Source organism: Haematobia irritans, chromosome 4 (assembly GCF_050003625.1).
Source record: "Haematobia irritans isolate KBUSLIRL chromosome 4, ASM5000362v1, whole genome shotgun sequence".
NCBI classification, from domain to species: domain Eukaryota; kingdom Metazoa; phylum Arthropoda; class Insecta; order Diptera; family Muscidae; genus Haematobia; species Haematobia irritans.
The window spans coordinates 105,570,268-105,595,932 of NC_134400.1; the positions used below are offsets into that span (position 1 = coordinate 105,570,268).

The 25,665-nt window shown below is 33.8% G+C and overlaps 1 protein-coding gene across 3 annotated transcripts in view; it reads right to left on the reverse strand.

Moving 5' to 3' along the window:
- Positions 1-21,066, reverse strand: part of LOC142236863 (uncharacterized) — a 35,391-nt gene extending 14,325 nt beyond the window's left edge. The window contains exons 1-5 of one of the 3 annotated variants that reach the window (XM_075308140.1): positions 20,733-21,066; positions 4,488-4,685; positions 4,055-4,218; positions 3,834-3,965; positions 332-486 (exon numbers count right to left, since the gene is read on the reverse strand). In XM_075308140.1, coding sequence (XP_075164255.1) covers positions 332-486; positions 3,834-3,965; positions 4,055-4,218; positions 4,488-4,606 — 570 coding nt within the window. In that variant the 5' untranslated portion in view covers positions 4,607-4,685; positions 20,733-21,066. Of the gene's footprint in view, positions 1-331; positions 487-3,833; positions 3,996-4,054; positions 4,219-4,487; positions 4,686-20,732 lie in introns of those variants that run through there. The other 2 variants (XM_075308141.1, XM_075308142.1) reach the window with 2 other exon arrangements.
- Between the last annotated feature and the right edge of the window lie 4,599 nt (positions 21,067-25,665).

Genomic DNA, 25,665 nt, shown 5'->3' on the forward strand with positions numbered 1-25,665 from the left:
ACAGCTTTATTTTCCAAATTAAGACGTAACAATAACATACAATGAAACTTTTCGGTATTGTCGTTCTATTTAATAACGATATACTATGAAATGGTACTAATGAATATTTTCATCGTTTCAAGCATCAGTTTTCCTTTTTTCAATAAAAAACTTCGTTGTCTCCATTTTCATAAAATTTCTTTCTATGTGGCTCTTGTGAGACATTAAATGCTGAAATAAGCATTAAACGTAGACATGTCCAAATGTGTTTTTTCTCTGCGTGTAGACAATATGAATCTCGTAGCAAATATTAAAAAAAAATGAATCGTACAAAGATTATATTGTAACATACCTTGCTGTTGTCATCTAGTTTGTAACATCCATTCGCAGGTGCTACCATAGTTCCAAGTGGCAATTCGTTGTTTTCCACAAAATCCTTCCAATTATGATAAATGCGAGACTGCTCATCGATAAATATCATACAACAGCTTGAACTGTTGTTTGAATCTGAAAATGTATATAAATATTGCAATATACATGAGACAACTACAGTGTGGCCGATATGTAATGCCAAAAATATTATTATTAACAGGTTGGCTGATAAGTCCCCGGTCTGACACATAGATGGCGTCGCTAGTATTAAATGCATATTATTTTTATATAGTACCAACCTTCAAATGATTCGTGTCAAAATTTGAAGTCTGTAAGTTAGTTAGTTTGTGAGATAGAGCGTTTTTGGTGAATCAACTGAAGTCACCTAACCTAACCTAACCTAACCTAGCGTTATTGTGAAAAAAATGGAAAAAAAGGAATTTCGTGTTTTGATAAAATACTGTTTTCTGAAGGGGAAAAATACGGTGGAAGCAAAAACTTGGCTTGATAATGAGTTTCCGGACTCTGCTCCAGGGAAATCAACAATAATTGATTGGTATGCAAAATTCAAGCGTGGTGAAATGAGCACGGAGGACGGTGAACGCAGTGCACCCTCAAAAAAAATCGCTTCTTTAACATATGTTCCAAACATATTTTGCAGGAAGCACATATATTATGGGATACTACCGAAACATTAATATGTTTGTTTTATGTGAACATATTATATGTTTGGAAGCATTTTGTGCCCAAAAAATAACATTTGTATTTATACTTAAATTTTTATAATGAAACTTCGAAATGTGGGTTATTAAAGATTTATAGTCAATAACAGTGATTGATATAAACGAAATTGACTGATTTTTGGATAAAATATTATTTTTTTTTTTTTTTGCAAAAATAACAATTTTGTAACAAAAAACTGGCGTGAACAGTTTTTTACTAGCATTTAACACCATCGCTCTAAAATGCCTTTTATTTTTCTTTAATAATTAATTTTAAAGAAAATAAACTTTTTAAATTGTTTTAGCTGCAAAACTCGAACTTAATGCCCGCTTTTATATTTGAAGGTGTCCGTCAACTCCTCGTGGACTACTTATTAATAAAGAGGAACTAAACTTTGTTTTTATACATTTTACGGTGTAATTTTTCACTATTTCCTCCTTATTTAATTTTACTGTCCCAACTCTAAAAAGAGTATAGTGCCCTTTCGTTATTTTTATGAAGACCCCTGATTTCTTTTAACGAACCAAGAAAAAAAATTGTGCCCATAATGCCAAAATGATAAACAAAACACATGTCCACACATACATAAAATGCTGCTCTCAAGGCGAAAACATATGCTGTTTGTTTTTCAAATGTCTATTCTCTTGGTTCCGAATGTTTATTCAAATTAAATAATATTTAGACTTAAGCATATCAATTTTTTGGCCTTATTATAAAACAGTTTTCCAAAACAACATACAAGCGGTTTCACAGAAATTGTTCTCTTTTGATTCTTTCGCTGTGTTATGTTGATATCTTTCGTCAACTCTCCCGGTTTCCATCTCTATTTCTTTCTCTATACTCTCTCTGACGCTTTGAATAAAATATCACAACATATGTATGTTTAATTGAAATTTGTAAATTTATATATGTTTGCATTCACACATATGATTTTTATGAAACATTCATGCCCCAAACATAATATATTTTAACATATTAATATAGATGTCCCAAACATTTAGTGTTAGTTTAGGAACATTACATGTTTGCACTTAAATATATTGTGTTTTAAAATTGTGCGCGAAACACATTTTGTTTATATCGGAACATATGAAAAACATATTTTTCTAACAGTGTGGACGCCCGAAAGAGGTGGTTACCGACTAAAACATCAAAAAATCCACAAAATGACTTTGAATGACCGTAAAATGAAGTTGATCGAGCAGAGGCCTTAAAGATATCAAAGGAACGTGTTGGTCATATCATTCATCAATATTTGGATATGCGGAAGCTCTGTGCAAAAGGGTGCCGCGCGAGCTCACATTTGACCAAAAACAACTGAGTCCAATCAACAGTCGGCTGAGTGGACAGCGACCGGTGAACCGTCTCCGATGCGTGGAAAGACTCAAAAGTCCGCTGGCAAAGTAATGGCCTCTGTTTTTTTGGATGCGTATGGAATAATTTTTATCGATTATCTTGAGAAGGGAAAAACCATCAACAGTGACTATTATATGGCGTTATTGGAGCGTTTGAAGGTCGAAATCGCGGCAAAACGGTCCCATATGAAGAAGAAAAAAGTGTTGTTCCACCAAGACAACGCACCGTGCCACAGGTCATTGAGAACGATGGCAAAAATTCATGAATTGGGTTTCGAATTGCTTCCCCACCCACAGTATTCCCCAGATCTGGCCCCCAGCGACTTTTTCTTGTTCTCAGACCTCAAAAGGATGCTCGCAGGGAAAAATTTGGCTACAATGAAGAGGTGATCGCCGAAACTGAGGCCTATTTTGAGGCAAAACTGAAGGAATACTACCAAAATGGTATCAAAAAATTGGAAGGTCGTTATAATCGTTGTATCGCTCTTGAAGGGAACTATGTTGAATAATAAAATCGAATTTTGACAAAAAAATGTGTTTTTCTTTGTTAGGCCGTGGACTTATCAGCCAACCTGTTATTATACCTTCCACCATGGGATGGGGCGTATAACTTTGTCATTCCGTTTGTAACACATCGAAATATTGCTCTCAGACCTCATAAAGTATATATTCTGTTCGTCCGTCCGTTCGTTGTTGAAATCACGCTAGGTTAGGTTAGGTTAGGTGGCAGCCCGATGTATCAGGCTCACTTAGACTATTCAGTCCATTGTGATACCACATTGGTGAACTTCTCTCTTATCACTAAGTGCTGCCCGATTCCATGTTAATCTCAATGCCAAGGGACCTCCTTTTTATAGCCGAGTCCGAACGGCGTTCCACATTGCAGTGAAACCACTTAGAGAAGTTTTGAAACCCTCAGAAATGTCACCAGCATTACTGAGGTGGGATAATCCACCGCTGAAAAACTTGTTGGTGTTCGGTCGATGCAGGAATCGAACCCACGACGCTGTATGTGCAAGGCGGGCATGCTAACCATTGCACCACGGTGGCTCCCTTTATAGACTAATGGTGCTTTCTTTTCTTGTAAGAAATACGCACTTTTTTTTTCATTTTGCCCCGAAAATGAACTTTTCTAAACAAACGGGCAAAAGTGGAAAGAGGCTTAGAATTCTCTTTTAAAAATAGTGCCACGCATAGAGGCAAAGCGAGCACTGCCTGTTGCTCCTTTGAATTATATTTTGCCCGCTGAAATAATAGCATGTTTTTTAGGTTGCTAGCAACATTTTAAAAATGAGCATTCTGTACAGACAAAATGAGGGCAAGGATTTTTTTAATAACACCATAAGAGTTCTATTAAAATTATTATAAGAGTTTAATATTTAATATAGTTTAACATTTACTTACTTAAACAACGTCTCGTTCGAAATATCGGATGAATTGTATAATTGTGTGAAAATTTTGCATTCTCTAGATTTGTGTCTGGTGTCACTATAACATATATGATAGAGTGCATCAGAACGCCATTGGTATATTTTCCTTAAAGTTTCAAAAATTAGATAAATTGATCTTAATTCAATTGAACTTTGTTCATTTGCAGACTGAATAATGAATAATTTTATACTTACTTTGTTGCCATATATTACGAAAAAGTTTGCTCCTAATTTCTTTGACATTAGCATTATGCCTTCGAGCTCTTCGTATATCTTGTTTGGATGTATACTCTTTACTATCGTTTGGAAACATATACTCCAGTTTTTTGCATAATATAACATCTTGATCGGGACCTAATCTGTATGTATCAAAAAATAAACAGGAAAAGTTATTTACATACTCATCGTGAGTGGAAGCATACTATAGTGGGCAAAAAATAGTAAGACTTTGTTCATAATTTTAAAATTGTTTATTCTGGCATATGTATTTTGTCGCATTTGACTCGAAACAGTTTCACCAACATTCAGATATCACAGATGTCATTGATTGCATTTCCGCCCGATATCTAAATTAGATGGTCTTACTAGTTTTTACCCCCCACAGTGGTATATATTGAGCATAACTTACATATCCCAAACTATTTCCGATTTCAAGGTACATGTAGCAGCCAGATCCTGTTGAACCTCATCGACTGCACGCAAAACAATAGCTTCCTTTTGTACTTGATCTCCCTTAATATGTTCCATGTTATCAATTTATTATCCCATTTAGGTAATATCTCGGAATAAATCCACTTGACCAGGCTTGTGTTCGAGATATCGACCCCTGAAAAGTGGTATTTTTTTTTTTAATTTTTGCTTTTTTCATAAAAGTTATTTTTTGCGTATTATAAAAGCGAAGTATGATATATTAGGTTTGAAAGAAAATCGTTATACAATGGGTAACGGATATAAGAAACTCTAAAAACACACACAATTTTTGGTTCTTATATGCATCTTTTTCTTATAGGCATTTATTGTTCAGAAGAAAAAGTAAGTATGGTTTATGGATTAACTTCCTTATGCATATTTTGCTTATATGAGATGTGCTTATATCCGTTACCCACTGTACCGTTGAACATGTTATGAGAAAAATATTCTCCTAATCTTAATTTACGAAATGCTTAACATATTTCCAAATATGATAAATTTTAGTTTCTTATATTACCTAATAGGGGTATAATAAGTTTGTCATTCCGTGTGTAACACATCGAAATATCGATTTCCGACTATATAAAGTATATATATTCTTGATCAGGGAGAAATTCTAAGACGATATAAGCATGTCCGTCTGTCTCTCTGTCTGTCCGATCGCCCGATTTTGATTCTGGGGCGTCTAGAAACAGTATTATCTATCGGATTTGCCTGAAATTTGGAAGTACTTTTGGACCTTAAAGAGGTGTATCGAAAATGGGGTGTATCGGTCCATGTTTTGGTATAGCCTCCATGTAGACCGATCTCCCGATTTTACTTCTAGGACGTCTAGAAGCTGTATTTCCTATCCGATTTGCCTGAAATTGGAAATCTAGAGGTATTTTGGGACCATAAAGAGATGTGTCGAAAATGATCCGTATCGGTCCATGGTTTGGTATAGCCCCCATACAGACCGATCTCCCGATTTTGCTTCTTGGGCGTCTAGAAACTGTATTTTCTATCCCATTTGTCTGAAATTGGAAATCTAGAGGTATTTTGGGACCATAAAGAGATGTGTCGAAAATGGTCCGTATCGGTCCATGGTTTGGTATAGCCCCCATATAGACCGATCTCCCGATTTTGCTTCTTGGGCGTCTAGAAACTGTATTTACTATCCGATTTGCCTGAAATTGGAAATGTAGAGGTATTTTGGGACCATAAAGAGGTGTGCCGGTATAACCCCCATATAGACCGATCTCCCGATTTTACTTCTTGGGCATCTTGAGACTATATTTTCTAGCCGATTTGCTTGGAATTGAAAATCTAAAAGTACTTTAAGATCACAAATAAGTGTGTCGCAAATGGTGCCTATCGGTCCATGTTTTGGTATAGCCCCCATATAGAGCGATCTCCCGACTTTATTTCTTGGGCTTCTAGAATCCGTAGTTTTTATCCAATTTGCTGGAAATTAGAAATCTAGAGGTACCTTAGGAGCATAAAGAGGCGTGTCGAAAATGGTCCGATCGGTCCATATTTTGTTATAGCCCCTATATAGACTGATCTCCCAATCTTACTTCTTGGGCTTCTAGAATTAGTAGTTCTCACCTAATTAGTCTGAAAGTGCAATTCTAGAGGTATTTGAGGAACATTAACTAACTCCCGAATTTATTTCTAGGACTTTTGAAATCCGACTAACCGCAAATATGTCAGCCGAATATGGTGTGTGCCGACCCATGTTTTAGTATAGCCTCCACATAGACCGATCTCCAGATTTAACTGCTTGGGATTCTAGAAACCGTAGGTTTTATCCGATTGGCACAGAAATTTAAATATACTGGAATTTTAGACCCTCAAAAATCTATATCGCATTTATTTTTACCGGTTTAAAGTATTTTCGTTTAGAGCAAGCTAATCCGAATTTTTGTCTCTAAAATTTGTGTCAAAAGTAAACTTTGCTTATCTAAAATTTCGTTCCTCAGAAAAGAAAACACTTCTTTCAGGGTATAGCAGGCGAACTGATCATGAAAATTGCTTGCAACAGAAAATAAAATTTCCAGATTTTACTCATCGTATTCATTTAATTAATGGCGGAAAAATCTACAGATTTAAGATTTCAAATCAAGGCGTTATTTCATCATATACACGATATGTTTATGATTTCTCTAAAACTCAAACAAAATTGGTTCTCATAAATCGAGAATCTTATCTAGTCTTCATAGGTAGAATCTTAAAATTTTTTCTTCGGGAAGCGTACTGGTTGAACTGATTTGCTTGGGAGAAGATTTGTGATCAAACCCCCTAAAATTCTACGACGAAGGGCTTTCAAAGTAAACTATTATATTTGATTCATTGTGGTGGGTATTTAAGATTCGGCCCGGCAGAACTTACTGCTTATATACTTGTTATTTATTTGAAAGCTCCGCTGGCAAAATTAAAAAAAACAATAAAGTCACGCTATTTTTTATTTTTTTAAGAATGCCTCCCTAGGGGTTTTCTAAAGTGTGTACTATGTTATATGCCCCCTAACAACCATGCAAAAATTGATTCATATAGGTCCATAATTATATAAGGCAACCACATGAAGCGATCCACAGATTTACCTCAGCCTGTTGAGAATCGGTTTGTGATGTTAGTATATGCCCTTCAACAACCATGCAAAAATTGGTCGATACACGCAAAGAAAAAACAAAAACGTTTGGAAAACGTGTACCGAAAACGTTTTTCTTTTGTTAGAGTTTTTTGAATTGCTTCGAAAAGTATACACTTATCACCAAAAAATTCGTTTGTTACAAAATTTTTATTTTTTTTCGATTCTTTTCTGACTTTAGGTTTTTAATAAGACACATTTTACAGTTCAAAGTAAAAATTTAATATAGTAGAATGTAATGTTGAACATTTTTTCGGAATCTTCCGAACATATCTGGAATACATGTAAAAAAAAACTTTGGTCGAAGCAGGGATCGAACCCACGACCCTTGGCATGTAAGTCGGACGTAGCAACCACTGCTCCACGGTGCCCAACTTATATGGGTAATTGCCTATTGATGACAATAACGGCGAAAGGTAAAAAAAGTTAAAAAATGTATTAAATCGTATAATTTCTTCTACACTTCGTGGAAGTGAGAAAGATGTGAGGAAAAATGCAATTAGCCAGAAAAAAAAATTTTTGGAGTTAGTCTTTATGAAATTGTTTTTACATCCTGGAAAAGAATAAACGTTTATCACGAAAAGTATATACTTTTCTTCCAAATACACTTCCTTTCAACGAAAAGCAAATGAGAAACGAACTTTGTTTGTCTAAAATTTCGTTTGGGAGGAAAGAATTATTTTTTTTGTGTGTATATGTCCACAATTATATATAGCTCCCATATAAATCGATCCCCAAATTTGACCTACGGGACCACGTTTGAAATTCGGTACGTGATGTTAGTATATTTCATATAACAAGATTTTTCTATATCGGTCTATACTTAAATATAGATTTGTCTTACGGAGCCTCTTGGAAGAGCAAATTACATCCGATCCGGTTAACAAAACCGTTTAAAAATTTGTCCATAATGGTTACTATCTGGTAGATTGGTAGAATTATTGATGTTTTGGTTGATTTTTCTAAATAACATTGTCAAAATAAATAAAATTTTGAAAAAATTGTGTAAAGAAGTAAAATTTTGACAAAATTGTCAATAAAAATAAAATTTTCATAAAATTTTCTATAGAAATAAAATTTTAACAAAATTTTCTATAGAAATAAAATTTTAAGAAAATTTTCTACAGAAATGAAATTTTGACAAATTTTTCTATAGAAATAATAGAAAAGCAAATTTCATCCGATCCGGTTGAAAATTGTACGTGGTGTTAGTACACGCAAAGAAAAAAAACGTTTGGAAAACGTGTACCGAAAACGTTTTTCTTTTGTTAGAGTTTTTTGAATTGCTTCGAAAATTTTAAACTTTTATCACTAAAAAAATTCGTTTGCTACAAAATTTTTATTTTTTCAATAAAAAAAGTTATTTTTGAAACAACAACACAGTCAATTTCGTTTATATCAAACACTGTTCTTTTCTGACTTTAGGTCTTTAATAAGACACATTTTACAGTTCAAAATTTAATATACTACAATGTAATGTTGAACATTTTTTCGGAATCTTCCGAACATATCTGGAATATATGTTAAAAAAAAAAAAAAAAAACAAAAACAAAAAAAAACTTTGGTCGAAGCAGGGATCGAACCCACGACCCTTGGCATGCAAGTCGGACGTAGCAACCACTGCACCACGGTGCCAAACTAAATGTTTGTTTCTGTTAAATAAACTTTGTTTATTCGGTTCGTGGGCGCCGCAAGCTATGCTATATAAATATAACTTATATGGATATTTATCTATTGATGACCATAACAGGTACATAGCTCAGTGGTTAGTGTGTTGGCTTACAAAGTGCATGGTCCGAGGTTCGATTCTCCGTCCAGGCGAAAGGTAAAAAAAATTTAAAAATTTATAAAATCGTATAATTTCTTCTACATTGTTGGTATTACAGGAAAAGTTGTTAAGAACTAAAAAACATCGTGGATGTGAGAAAGATGTGAGGGAAAATGCAATTAGCAAGAAAACAATGTTTTTTTTGAGTTTGTCCTTATGAAATTGTTTTTATATCCTGGAAAAGAATAAACGTTTATCATAAAAAGTATATACTTTTCTCCCAAATACACCTCCTTACAGCGAAAAGCAAATGAGAAACGAACTTTGTTTGTCTAAAATTTCGTTTGGGAAGAAAGAATTATTTTTTTGCGTGTATATGGTCTTTAACAACCATGCAAAAATCGGTCCATAATTGTATATAGCTAGCTAATAGCTAGCCACCGTGGTGCAATGGTTAGCATGCCCGCCTTCCATACACAGGGTCGTGGGTTCGATTCCTGCTTCGACCGAACACCAACAAGTTTTTCAGCGGTGAATTATCCCACCTCTGTAATGCTGGTGACATTTCTGAGGGTTTCAAAACTTCTCTAAGTGGTTTCACTGCAATGTGGAACGCCGTTCGGACTCGGCTATAAAAAGGAGGTCCCTTGTCATTGAGCTTAACATGGAATCGGGCAGCACTCAGTGATAAGAGAGAAGTTCACCAATGTGGTATCACAATGGACTGAATAGTCTAAGTGAGCCTGATACATCGGGCTGCCACCTACTAACCTAACCTAACCTAACCTAACCTAGCTAATAGTTATATAGAAATTGAAATAACATTTTGGTAGATTATTTTTGGCGATATGGACCAATTTTTGTGTGATTGGGGATCGGCTATATATAACTATAGACCGATATGGACCAATTTTGGCATGGTTGTTGCCATATACTAGCGTAATGTTGCCATATACTAGCGTAATGTACCAAATTTCAACAGAATCGGATAAATTTTGCTTCTCCAAGATGTTCCGGAGGGCAAATCTAGCGATCGATTCATATGGGAGCTATATGTAATTATGGACCGATATGGACCAGAAACTATATACTAACACCACATACCAAATTTCGACCGGATCGGATGAAATTTGGTTTTCTAAGAGGCTCCGCAAGGTTTATATGGGGGCTATACGTAAATAGTCCAATATGGTCCATTTGCAATACCATCCGGCCTACATCAATTACAACTACTTGTGCCAAGTTTCAAGTCATTAGCTTTTTCGTTCGAAAGTTTGCGTGATTCCCACAGACGGACGGACATGCTTAGATCGACTCAGAATTTCACCACGACCCAGAATATATATACTTTATGGGATCTTAGAACAATATTTCGACGTGTTATAAACAGAATGACAAAGTTAATATACCCCCATCCTATGGTGGAGGGTATAAAAATGTATACACCCAAATAAATTTTCGCTATTAGGAGTGATCATAAAATAATAAATACACTAAAAAAAAGTGAACTCTCTATTTCACTAAAACCAATTTAACTTTATTTTAGTTGATGGAATCATTATGTTTGGAGAAAGTTTCCTTTACTCTAATAATTTTTTGCGTACGTTAGTTAAATTAACTAAAACCGAAGAAAAAATATACTCAAATGAAGCATAGAGATTAACCAAATTCGTGTCTTCTACAAAATAATTCAGAATTTCTTTAAATTTGTAAATTTTACCAAAAATGCGTCCATCATGAACTTCGTATGTGACTAAAGACATTCTTGCAATTTTGAACTCTAAGTTTTTCCTTCAAAATACAAAATTTTCTTTAACAAGTGAAATGATATAGATCCGAAAACGGAGTGTTTCTGTCCAATGACACGCCTACGTAAAATGCATTGCAAATGATACAAGTTTGCACTCCAAGTTGGGGATCTCTCTTTTTTTGTTCGCTGCGATATAGCTCCCATGTAAACTGATTCCCCAAGATTTAATTTCGGAAGCCTCATTAAGGAAGAAAAATCTGATGTGTTTGAAATTTGGGCCTCTAATTACCATGCGAAAATGGGTTTATATAGTTTCATAATTATTTATAGACTCCGCTGTATAAAACGATCAATAACAAAAGGGATATAGATATTTATTTAGCCTTTTTTATCGAACATATGTTGTATAGAAGACAATGTTAAGAATGCATAATATAACTTGAAATCGGCAACTGTTATCATAATTCAAGTAATTTGCTTGTGGGTGACAGTTTTAACTAGAACATTGACAAACCGGTGTCAAAAAGTACACTGGAAAAATATTTACATGGTATTAAAGAGTATACAACATAAACACACAATTTGCACAAAATTAAGGACAAACTTCATTAAAATAATGTTATTTTAGTTCAAAGAAAGATATTTGCTTCAAAAATTTTATTTGTTAAATTTAGGAAAAAAATGAAATTTTTCATCCCTCTGTTAAAATCGTTTGTCTTTAAACTTCCTTAAAGTAAACAAAAAACATTTTTTATTTAAAGAAATCGTCCTTAAATTAACTGAAATATTAAATCTTTAGATTTAAGATAAATTTAGGCTAATACTTATTTTGAGGATTTCATATCTTTGGTTTGAAGTTTTTTTTTGGAATTAAATAGATCCCTAAAAAATCATCTTTATTTGAAAGAAGTCATATCTTTGGCTCGGAATCTATACCAAAATCATTAAAGGAAGATTTTAATCTTTGGATTCAAGTAAACTTTTTTTGAGTACACACGCAGAGAAGAAACATGATTGTCACAATCATATTCAAAGAGCAAAATAATATGATGGAGCTATTTTTGCGGCGACCATGTAACATTTTCACCTGCAACCATGTTTGCTCAGTGAACATGGTTCTAAGAAAAATAAAATTGTCCTCATCTAAAATGTTATTATATTGATAAAAAGAATTTAGTTTGATTCAAAAGACAATGGTCACGATCTAAAATGTTATGGCATTCGTCGAAAATGTTTTTCTTCCAGTTAAAAGAACATGGTCACAACCTAATATGGTTTGCTCTTTATGAAAAAACTTTTTTCGTCGTCGAAAAAAGGACGCAACTTTATAAAATAAACCACAAAATTGACTATATTTATTTGTTTTTATTTATTTATAAACTAATTTATTGTTTATAAACTAAAACATAACATATTTTTAAAAACTCAATTTTGGTTCAATTTCAACAATAAGTAATCATTCCATATTTACTTTGTGCCCATCAATTGTACAAACTCAGATATCATGGAACTGCAAATAAAAATAAATTATACCATCCCAAAATGTTGACGAAATCTTTGAAAAGTTGTTGAAGATAATATGAGAAAACTTTGACAAAACACTACCCTAAAATGCAACGAAAAACCCATGTGGTTTTCAATACTTATTTGTGCAACGAAGTTCGTGGTCAATTGCAAGAAATAAAAAAATGGAAAATTTTAGACGAGTAACCAAATAGTTTATAAAAATAGGTAAGTGAAAATAAACAAGTATATACGGCCGTAAGTTCGGCCAGGCCGAATCTTATGTACCCTCCACCATGGATTGCGTAGGAACTTCTACTAAAGGCTGTCATCCACAATCGAATTAGTTGGGTTGCGATAACACTTGCCGATGGCAAGGTATCGTAAAACTTTTTAACACTGTCTTCTAAATTGTAAGTTAGCCCATACGGGGTATATATTAAACAAAAAAAGGCCGATTAAATACGTATATAATCTAGTTTGACAAAATTTTCTATAGAAATAAAATTTTGACAAAATTTTCTATAGAAATGAAACCTTGACAAAATTTTCTATAGAATTAAAATTTTGACAAAATTTTCTATAGAAATAAAAATTTGACAAAATTTTCTATAGAAATAAAAACTTGACAAAATTTTCTATAGAAATAAAATGTTGACAAAATTTTCTATGGAAGTAAAATGTTGACAAAATTTTCTATAGCAATACAATTTTGACAAAAATTTCTATAGAAATAAAATGTTGACAAAATTTTGTATAGAAATAAAATTTTGACAAAATTTTGTATAGAAATAAAATGTTGACAAAATTTTCTACAGAAATAAATTTTTTACAAAATTTTCTATAGAAATACAATTTTGACAAACATTTCTATAGAAATAAACTTTTGACAAAACTTTATATAGAAATGAAATTTTAACAAAACTTTCTATAGTAATAAAATTTGACAAAATTTTCTATGGAAATAAAGTTTTGGTAGATTACAAAATTTTCTATAGAAATAAAATTTTGACAAAATTTTCTATGGAAATAAAATTTTGACAAACATTTGTATAGAAATAAACTTTTGACAAAACTTTCTATAGAAATGAAATTTTGACAAGACTTTCTATAGTAATAAAATTTGACAAAATTTTCTATGGAAATAAAGTTTTGGTAGATTATTTTTGGCGATATGGACCAATTTTTGTGTAATAAGTCATCGGCTATATATAACTAAAGACCGATATGGACCAATTTTTACATGGCTGTTAGAGGCCATATATTGACAAAATGTACCAAATTTCAACCGTATCGGATGACTTTTGCTCCTCCAAGAGGTTCCGGACGTCAAATCTGGGGACGGTTTATATGGGAACTATATATAATTATGGACCGATATGGACCAATTTTTGCATGGTTGTATACTAACACCATGTACCAAATTTCAACTGGATCGGATGAATTTTGCTCTTCCAAGAGGCTCCGGAGGTCAAATCTGGGGATCGGTTTATATGGGGGCTATATATAATTATGGACCGATATCGACCAATTTTTGCATGGTTATTAGAGGCCGTAAACTAACATCAGGTACCAAATTTCAACCGGATCGGATGAATTTTGCCCCTCCAAGAGGCTCCGGAGTTCAAATCTGGGGATCGGTTTATATGGGGCTATATATAATTATGGACCGATATGGACCAATTTTTGCATGGTTGTTAAAAACCGTATACTAAGACCACGTACTAAATTTCAACCGGATCGGATGAATTTTGCTCCTCCAAGAGGCTCCGGTGGTCAAATCTGGGGATCGGTTTATATGGGAGCTATATATAATTATGGACCGATATGGACCAATTTTTGCATGGTTGTTAGAGGCCATATACTAACATCAGGTACCAAATTTCAACCGGATCGGATGAATTTTGCCCCTCCAAGAGTCTCCGGAGGTCAAATCTGGGGATCGGTTTATATGGGGGCTATATATAATTATGGACCGATATGGACCAATTTTTGCATGGTTGTTAGAGACCATATACTAACATCAGGTACCAAATTTCAATCGGATCGGATGAATTTTGCCCCTCCCAGAGGCTCCGGAGGTCAAATCTGGGGATCGGTTTATATGGGGGCTATATATAATTATGGACCGATATGGACCAATTTTTGCATGGTTGTTAGAGACAGTATACTAAGACCACGTACCAAATTTCAACCGGATCGGATGAATTTTGCTGCTCCGGGAGGCTCCCCAAGCCAAATTTGGGGATCGGTTTATATGGGGGCTATACGTAAACGTGGTCCGATATGGCCCATTTTCAATCCCATCCAACCTACATCAATAATAACTACTTGTGCTAAGTTTCAAGTCGATAGCTTGTTTCGTTCGGAAGTTAGCGTGATTTCCACGGACGGACGGACAGCCGGACAGACGGACAGACGGACGGACAGACGGACGGACGGACGGACATGCTTAGATCGACTCAGAATTTCACCACGACCCAGAATATATATACTTTATGGGGTCTTAGAGCAATATTTCGATGTGTTACAAACGGAATGACAAAGTTAATATACCCCCATCCTATGGTGGAGGGTATAAAAATGAAATAAAACTTTAAGGAAGTCACTAAATGTATATCTCTTTGCAGAAAACTAAAATTATGGATTCTACGTTCTTGAAAACATTAAAAAGCTGACTGATGAAAAAATGGTGGACAATTAACTGGAACTGCTTCAAATAGTTTATAATAATTGGTACGTGAATATGAAAAATTAAATCAACACTTTAGAGAAGTCACTAAATTTAAATCTCTTTGCAGAAAACCAAAATCTTTGGATGATACATTCTTGCAAACATTAAGAAGCTGACCAATGAAAACTGAGTGGCTTATCGACAAGAAAAAGTTTCCAGAAACATTACAAGTGCAACCAATTAAAATTCTTAAAAACAACAAATTGTTGAAATCAACAACTTCTGGATGAAAATGGGCATCACATCGTCAGTTTAATTTATATGCTATTATCAGTTTAAAATGGATATTTTGTGAATTCCTTCTGCTGGAAATCAATTCTAACACGCGGTCCAGTACGTTCCTAATTTCAAATTGCCCGCTTGTTAATAAATGTTAATGCTGTTTTATGACACCAAAAGGAAGGAGAACGAATTATCAATGCAAAAGTGTTTACTAATAATGTTTAAGATATTTAAAGTTTTGTTGTTTTTTTTTTTTTTGTTCTTATTTGTTGATATGTTTAATAAGATTATTATTTATCGATTGGTATCGTAGTGTATTATGTAGTGTAGTGTTATATATTTTATTTTGATGAAAATGAATAAATTACAAAATTCATAGAATTTTGGCTTTGACTTTCAATTTGAAGTGGGGATATCATTCATACAAATTTAGGTTGAAAAGTATTTGCAACGATGTTAATTTTGAATTTGACTCGCATCGAAAATTGTTTGACAAATTATTGAGTAGCGATGCATTTCAATTTGAGGATAACACTTGAGATATTATTGCTAATGTGTTGAATTTCACTGTTGAGGGTAATGTCTGTTTTTTGTTGAGAACGCGATTTTCTCAACAATTTCTCAACTTGAATATTATCCTAATCCTTTGAAAAAATGTTTGAAAAATTGTTGAAATTTTGCATTTTTCAAACGTTTGTGTTTATTGGGATATAGCAAAATGCAGAAAAAACAGGTAAATTTTTTCAATTACACTTTCCTTTTTTGTATTCACATAAAATCACGTGCCACTTCTGAATAAATAAACTAACACAAAACACAGTAATTCCGCATTCTCCGTCCACTCCAAGAAACAATCAACACACGACTGACGCGCAAAATGAAAATCGTGTGTACCTGCTCAATGTTTTACCCTAATCCTTTGAAAAAATGTTTGAAAAATTGTTGAAATTTTGCATTTTTCAAACGTTTGTGTTTATTGGGATATAGCAAAATGCAGAAAATAACAGGTAAATTTTTTCAATTACACTTTCCTTTTTTGTATTCACATAAAATCACGTGCCACTTCTGAATAAATAAACTAACACAAAACACAGTAATTCCGCATTCTCCGTCCATTCCAAGAAACAATCAACACACGACTGACGCGTATAATGAAAATCGTGTGTACCTGGTCAATGTTTTTATAAAATTCTTTTCGCTGCAAAAAAGTTAAAAAATTAAATGGTCACAAAAACAATGTACATGGTCTTTATGGCCATGTAATGGTTCTAGACATGTCTATACATAATCTATAAAATACTTCTTTCCCTGGAAAAAAAGTGAAAAAATTGAATGGTCAGGTACATGATTTTCCCGACCATATAATGGTCTCAAATTCTATCATTTAAATAATATAACATGTTTGCGGCATTTGAGAACCGTTTAAATGCTTATTGCCAGCATACATTTTTCTCTGCTCGAAAATTATTTTTACAAAGACAAAATACATGGTTTTCGCGACAATTACAAGCTCTACACTCAAAAAAGTTTACTTGGATCCAAAGATTTTGACCTTTCCTTAAGGATTTTGGTATTGATTCCGAGCCAAAGATGCGGCTTTTTTACGGACCTCCCTGGCTTTAAATATAGGACCAATAAAATTAAAATTGGATACAGATCTCATTTATCGATTTTTTTCTCTTTTTGCAATATATTAATAAAGGTATTTATGTCCAAACAAATTCCAATTTCACAATCCAAATTATGCCAGGTACTTCAAAGTAAAACAGTTTTCTTAATGCTAAAAAAACTTTAAACCAAAGATGCAAATCCTTAAAATAAGTCTTAACCTATACTTGAAGCGTTTTTATCTTATATGTAAAAATTCAATATGTCAGTTGAGTTAAAGACGATTTCTTTAAATTAAAAATGTTTTTCTTTATTTTAAGGAAAATTTGCCTTACTTCAAAGATCTACAACTTCAGCAGAGAGACGCATAATTTCAATATTTGTGTCCTAAATGTAAGGAAAAAAATTTTTAAGCAAGGATTTTAAACTTTCTTTTAATTAAAATGTCATTATTTTAAAGAATTTTGTCCTTAACATTGCGCAAATTTCGAATCCTAAAATTTAAGTTACATAATCTTCCATATTAGTTCAATATTTTTTTCAGTGTAGATAAGCACTAAATGGATGCGGCAACCATGCCCAAACAAGTTTTTTCTGTGCGTGTACGCAATGAATAATATTATGAAAGGTTGTAATGCAAAGTCCACGTCTGTCGGGAAATGGAGCGCTGAAAACACTGAACAAAGATTTTTCTTCTCCGAGGAACAAAATTTTAGGCAGGTTTTTTTTTTTTTGACGCTAAAAATTTTCTTTAAAAACAACAAGACAATCGTTGAAACGTTTGCCATAAATTCGGCTATAATTACTTTCAAAGAGAATACATTAACATATAAGAAAAGGGAAGTTCGGTTGTCTAAAATTTCGCTCTGGAGGAAAGTATTTTTTCTATGGGTGTACACTTTTCAAATATATTTTGCTTTTTTACTTTACTGTGTTTTATGTCCACGCAGAGAAGGAATATGATCACTCCAACCATGTTCCAAGAGCAAAATGTTACTTTTTCACAGAAAACATGTACACTGAAAAAATATTTACGTGATATTAAAGATTACGCAACCTAAATTTTAGTATGCCAAATTTACAAACTAATAAGGACAAATTTCTTTAAAATAATGAAATTTTAATTAAAATAAAGTTTATAACCTTTGCTTCAAAAATTTTTATACCCTCCACCATAGGATGGGGGGTATATTAACTTTGTCATTCCGTTTGTAACACATCGAAATATTGCTCTAAGGCCCCATAAAGTATATATATTCTGGGTCGTGGTGAAATTCTGAGTCGATCTGAGCATGTCCGTCCATCCGTCTGTTGAAATCACGCTAACTTCCGAACGAAACAAGCTATCGACTTGAAACATGGCACAAGTAGTTGTTATTTATGTAAGTCGGATGGTATTGCAAATGGGCCATATCGGTCAACTTTTACGTATAGCCCCCATATAAACGGACCCCCAAATTTGGCTTGCGAGGCCTCTAAGAGAAGCAAATTTCATCCGATCCGGCTGAAATTTGGTACATGGTGTTAGTATATGGTCTCTAACAACCATGCAAAAATTGGTTCACATAGGTCCATAATTATATATAGCCCCCATATAAACCGATCCCCCGATTTGGCTTGCGGAGCCTCTAAGAAAAGCCAATTTCATCCGATCCGGCTGAAATTTGGTACATGGTGTTAGTATATGGTCTCTAACAACCATGCAAAAATTGGTCCATATCGGTTCATAATTATATATAGCCCCCATATAAACCGATCCCCTGATTTGGCTTGCGGAGCCTCTAAGAGAAGGAAATTTCATCCGATCCGGCTGAAATTTGGTACATGGTGTTGGTATATGTTCTCTAATGACCATACAAAAATTGGTCCACATCGGCCCATAATTATATATAGCCCCCATATAAACCGATCCCCAGATTTGGCCTCCGGAGCCTCTTAGAGGAGCAAAAGTCATCCGATCCGATTGAAATTTGGTCCGTGGTGTTAGTATATGATCCTAACAACCATTCAAGAATTGGTCCATATCGGTCCATAATTAGATATAGCCCTCATATAAGCCGATCCCCAGATTTGACCTCCGGAGCCTCTTAGAGGAGCAAAATACATCCGCTCTGGTTGAAATTTGGAACGTGGTGTTAGAATGTAGTCTCCAACAAACACGCAAGAATTGGTCCATATCGGTCCATAATTATATATAGCCCCCATATAAACCGTTCCCTAGATTTGATCTCCGGAGCCTCTTAGAGGAGCAAAATTCATCCGATCCGGTTGAAATAACCATGCCAAAATTGGTCCATATCGGTCTATAGTTATATATAGGCGATCCCCAATCACACAAAATTGGTCCTTATTGGTTCATAATCATGGTTGCCAATCGAGCCAAAAATGATCTACCAAAATTTTATTTTTATAGAAAAATTTTATTTCTATAGAACATTTTGTCAAAATTTTATTTCTATAGAACATTTTGTCAAAATTTTATTTCTATAGAAAATTTTGTCAGAATTTTATTTCTATAGAAAATTTTATCCAAATTTTATTTCTATTGAAAATTTTTTCCAAATTTTACTTCTATAAAAAATGTTGTCAAAATTGTATTTTGTCAAAATTTTATTTCTATAGAAACTTTAAACTTAATTATATACGTATTTAATCGGCCTTTTTTAGTTTAATATATACCACGTATGGACTATGTGGTATATATTACGGTGGTAGGAAGTTTTAAGTTACCTTGCCATCGGCAAGTGTTACCGCAACCCAAGTAATTCGATTGTGGATGACAGTCTTCAGTAGAAGTTTCTACGCAATCCATGGTGGAGCGTACATAAGCTTCGGCCTGGCCGAACTTACGGCCGTATATACTTGTTTACTCTATTGTGTTTTATGTACACGCAGAGAAGGAATATGATCACTCCAACCATGCTCCAAGAGCAAAATGTTACTTTTTGACAGAAAACATGTACACTGAAAAAATATTTACCTGATATTAAAGATTACGCAACCTAAATTTTAGTATGCCAAATTTACAAACTAATAAAGACAATTTTCTTTAAAATAATGAAATTTTAATTAAAATAAAGTTTATAACCTTTGCTTCAAAAAATTTGTTCCATTAAATTTAGGACACAAATTTTGTAAATTTGCGACCCTCCGTTAAAGTCGCATGTCTTTGAACTAAGGCTAATTTTCCTTAAGGTAAAGAAATACAATTTTGATTTGAAGAAATTGTCCTTAAATTAACTGAAATATTGAAACTTTAGATTTAAGATAAAAACGCTTCAAATATAGGCTAAGACTTATTTTGAGGATTTAGCGTCTTTGGTTTAAAGTTTTTTTTTTCGAATTAAGAAAACATTTTTTACTTATAATTTGGATTTTTCAACTGGCATTTGTTTGTACGCGAGTACTTTTATTAATAAACCGCGAAAAGAGAATGCAAATTTGATAAATGAGATCTGTATCCTAATTTTAATTTTATTGGTCCTAGATTTAAAGTCGGATAGGTCGCTAAAAATTTTCTTTATTTTAAAGAAGCCGCATCTTTGGCTCGGAATCAATACCAAAAACCTTAAGGAAAGGTCAAAATCTTTGGATCCCAGTAAACTTTTTTTTTAGTGTAGCATGTTTGTCGAAACCACGTTCTTTTCTCCGAAATTATGTATCTGATTTCGGAAAGCATGTTATGTTGGACGAGAAAAGAATATTTTTGCAACAAAAATGCTACATGGTCGCTGTGAAAAAGTAACATGGTGCTCTTGAAACATATTTGAGGTGATCATATTCCTTCTCTGGGTGTACAATTGAAAGTACGGACACTTTCAATTAATTGCGAGAAATGCGTAAAACAAAGGATTTTTGCACACGAAAGTAAAAGATCCAAATAATCTCTAGGAAGAGTAATTTTCAAATGCAACACCATTACAATTCGAGGGTAAAATCTATTTTCAACATAAATTGAACCGGACTTACATACTATTTCCATGCAATACGTTATCTATATTTGTCCAAAGCTGTGTTGATACATTTCCAACATTATGGTACAGGCAATAGCCAGATCCTATTTGAACCTCATCCATACACGCAAAAATAGCTTCATTTTGTCATTTTATTATCTCATATCTCGATACCGTTTACTCTTTCATATAATTTGATACTTGATAAAACAATTGTGTGGACTGGGACTATAGACGCAAACGCTTACACACGATAAAAAATATTTTTTTTTTACGATATGAAAAAATCACTAAAACAATCACTAGACGATCACAAATACGTATATGCAGGACAAAACCAAGTTGTATACTGAAAATTATAAAATTATTATGTGGCAAAATATGCATCGATGAACTCTCAGTTATAACCGCTTATAACGGTTCTAATCAGGGAACGAAACGAGAGTGGTACATTCCCAATTTGGATATTGGATTTTTGTTGCAAATTCAACGACAGTATAATCTGAAATGATTACATCCGATGAAAACTTCAAGGTAAGGTATTTGGTATTGAAGGAAATCACAACACTCAAAAAAAAAAAGATTATTTGGATTCAAAGATTTTAACCTTCCCTTAAGGATTTTGGTAAAGACATTTTGTAGTCTTTAAATGTACACTAAAAAAGTGAACCCTATATGACACTAAAACCAATTTAATTCTTTTTCAGTTCATGGAATTATTATGTTTTGAGAAAGTTTTCTTGACTTTAATAATTTTTTATGTATGGTAGTTAAATGAAACAAGTATATACGGCCGTAAGTTCGGCCAGGCCGAAGCTTATGTACCCTCCATCATGGATTGCGTAGAAACTTCTTCAAAACACTGCCATCCACAATCGAATTACTTAAGTTGCGGTAACGCTTGCCGATGGCAAGCGTTACCGTCTTCTAAATTGTATGTAACACCGTCTTCTAAATTGTATGTAAGTCCATACGTGGTATATATTAAATCAAAAAAGATCGATCAAATACGTATATAATTCAGTTTGACAAAATTTTCTATAGACATAAAATTCTGACAAAATTTTCTATAGAAATAAAATTTTAACAAAATTTTCTATAGAAATAATATTTTCAAAAAATTTTTTATAGAAATAAAATTTTGACAAAATTTTCTTTAGAAATAAAATTTTCACAAAATTTTTTACAGAACATTTTAACAAAATTTTCTATAGAAATAAAATTTTAACTAAATTTTCTATAGAAATAAAATTTTAACAAAATTTTCTATAGAAATAAAATTTTGAACAAATTTTCTATAGAAATAAAATTTTGACAAAATTTTCTATAGAAATAAAATTTAAACAAAAATTTTCTATAGAAATAAAATTTTAACAAAATTTTCTATAGAAATAAAATTTTGGTAGATTATTTTTGGCTCGAGTGGCAACCATGATTATGAACCGATAATGACCAATTTTTGTGTGATTGGAGATCGGCTATATATAACTATAGACCGATAAGGACCAATTTTGGTATGGTTGTTAGCGGCCATATACTAACACGACGCTCCAAATTTGAATCGGATTGGATGAATTTTGCTCTTCCAAGACGCTGCGGAGGTCAAATCTGGAACACGGTTTATATGGGGACTATATATAATTATGGACCGATGTGAACCAATTTTTGCATGGTTGTTAGAGACCATATACCAACACCACGTACCAACTTTCAGCCAGATCGGATGCAATTTGCTTCTCTTTGAGGCTTCGCAAGCCAAATCTGGAGATCGGTTTATATGGGGTCTATATATAATTATGGACCGATGTGGACCAATTTTTGCATGGTTGTTAGATATCATATACCAACACCATGTACCAACTTTCAGCCAGATCGGATGAAGTTTGCTTCTCTTTGAGGCTCCGAAAGCCAAATCTGGGGATCGGTTTATATGGGAGCTATATATAATTATGGACCGATGTTAACCAATTTGTGCATGGTAGTTAGAGACCATATACCAACACCATGTACCAAATTTCAGCAAGATCGGATGAAACTTGCTTCTCTTTGAGGCTTCGCAAGCCAAATCTGGGGATTGGTTTATATGGGGGCTATATATAATTATAAACCTATGTGGACCAATTTTTGCATGGTTATTAGAGACCATATACCAACACCATGTACCAAATTTTAGCCGGATCGGACGGAATGTGCTTCTGTTAGAGGCTCCACAAGCCAAATCTGAGGGTCCCTTTATATGGGGGCTATACGTAAAAGTGGACCGATATGGCCCATTTGCAATACCATCCGACCTACATCAATAACAACTACTTGTGCAACTTCCGAACGAAACAACTACTTGTTTCGTTCGGAAGTTAGCGTGATTTCAACAGACGGACAGACATGCTTAGGTCGACTCAGAATTTCACCACCACCCGGAATATATATAATTTATGGGGTCTTAGAGCAATATTTCGATGTGTTACAAACGGAATGGCAAAGTTAATATACCCCCATCCTATGGTGGAGGGTATAATAAAAAAGGAGGTAACATTTTGCACAAATGAAGCATAAAGATTTATTAAAGTCGGGTGTCCCACAAAATAGTTCAGAATTTCTTAAAATTTTTAAATTTTACCAACAATGCGGTCATCATGAACTTTGTATGGTACTAACATACGAGTATTATGGCCAAATTTAGGATTTATATATATAAAGGGTGATTTGTTAAGAGCTTGATAACTTTTTTAAAAAAAAAAACGCATAAAATTTGCAAAATCTCATCGGTTCTTTATTTGAAACGTTAGATTGGTCCATGACATTTACTTTTTGAAGATAATTTCATTTAAATGTTGACCGCGGCTGCGTCTTAGGTGGTCCATTCGGAAAGTCCAATTTTGGGCAACTTTTTCGAGCATTTCGGCCGGAATAGCCCGAATTTCTTCGGAAATGTTGTCTTCCAAAGCTGGAATAGTTGCTGGCTTATTTCTGTAGACTTTAGACTTGACGTAGCCCCACAAAAAATAGTCTAAAGGCGTCAAATCGCATAATCTTGGTGGCCAACTTACCGGTCCATTTCTTGAGATGAATTGTTCTCCGAAGTTTTCCCTCAAAATGGCCATAGAATCGCGAGCTGTGTGGCATGTAGCGCCATCTTGTTGAAACCACATGTCAACCAAGTTCAGTTCTTCCATTTTTGGCAACAAAAAGTTTGTTAGCATCGAACGATAGCGATCGCCATTCACCGTAACGTTGCGTCCAACAGCATCTTTGAAAAAATACGGTCCAATGATTCCACCAGCGTACAAACCACACCAAACAGTGCATTTTTCGGGATGCATGGGCAGTTCTTGAACGGCTTCTGGTTGCTCTTCACTCCAAATGCGGCAATTTTGCTTATTTACGTAGCCATTCAACCAGAAATGAGCCTCATCGCTGAACAAAATTTGTCGATAAAAAAGCGGATTTTCTGCCAACTTTTCTAGGGCCCATTCACTGAAAATTCGACGTTGTGGCTCGTTAGTAAGTCTATTCATGATGAAATGTCAAAGCATACTGAGCATCTTTCTCTTTGACACCATGTCTGAAATCCCACGTGATCTGTCAAATACTAATGCATGAAAATCCTAACCTCAAAAGAATCACCCTTTATATATGGGATCTGAAAAAAAAAATGAAATGAAAAAAAATTATTTGGGAAAATAAAACAAAATTTTTTAATTCACATTCAATTTGGATCACAACTTAAGAAGTGATGCAATTTCATTGCAACGGCTTTTGAAACGGTGGACATTCGTTCTAAAGGGTGATTTGTTAAGAGCTTGATAACTTTTTAAAAAAAAAACGCATAAAATTTGCAAAATCTCATCGGTTCTTTATTTGAAACGTTAGATTGGTCCATGACATTTACTTTTTGAAGATAATTTCATTTAAATGTTGACCGCGGCTGCGTCTTAGGTGGTCCATTCGGAAAGTCCAATTTTGGGCAACTTTTTCGAGCATTTCGGCCGGAATAGCCCGAATTTCTTCGGAAATGTTGTCTTCCAAAGCTGGAATAGTTGCTGGCTTATTTCTGTAGACTTTAGACTTGACGTAGCCCCACAAAAAATAGTCTAAAGGCGTCAAATCGCATGATCTTGGTGGCCAACTTACCGGTCCATTTCTTGAGATGAATTGTTCTCCGAAGTTTTCCCTCAAAATGGCCATAGAATCGCGAGCTGTGTGGCATGTAGCGCCATCTTGTTGAAACCACATGTCAACCAAGTTCAGTTCTTCCATTTTTGGCAACAAAAAGTTTGTTAGCATCGAACGATAGCGATCGCCATTCACCGTAACGTTGCGTCCAACAGCATCTTTGAAAAAATACGGTCCAATGATTCCACCAGCGTACAAACCACACCAAACAGTGCATTTTTCGGGATGCATGGGCAGTTCTTGAACGGCTTCTGGTTGCTCTTCACTCCAAATGCGGCAATTTTGCTTATTTACGTAGCCATTCAACCAGAAATGAGCCTCATCGCTGAACAAAATTTGTCGATAAAAAAGCGGATTTTCTGCCACTGATTTTGGTAATAAAATTCAATGATTTGCAAGCGTTGCTCGTTAGTAAGTCTATTCATGATGAAATGTCAAAGCATACTGAGCATCTTTCTCTTTGACACCATGTCTGAAATCCCACGTGATCTGTCAAATACTAATGCATGAAAATCCTAACCTCAAAAGAATCACCCTTTATGACAATTTCATATTACATTCATCGCTTCTCCGCCAATTTTGCACCACTTCCGGACCCAAAAAGAAGATTTTCACTTCTTTTTGGCTATGCTTTTTTGCAGCATTATTAAGATATTAATTTATGAAAGAATAGTATCAATTACTATTTTTTTAATTAAATTGACTAAACCAGACTAAACAAAATAATAAAGGAGCTTTAGTTATTCATCTAAATCAAAAGTTCAACCACAGATTTA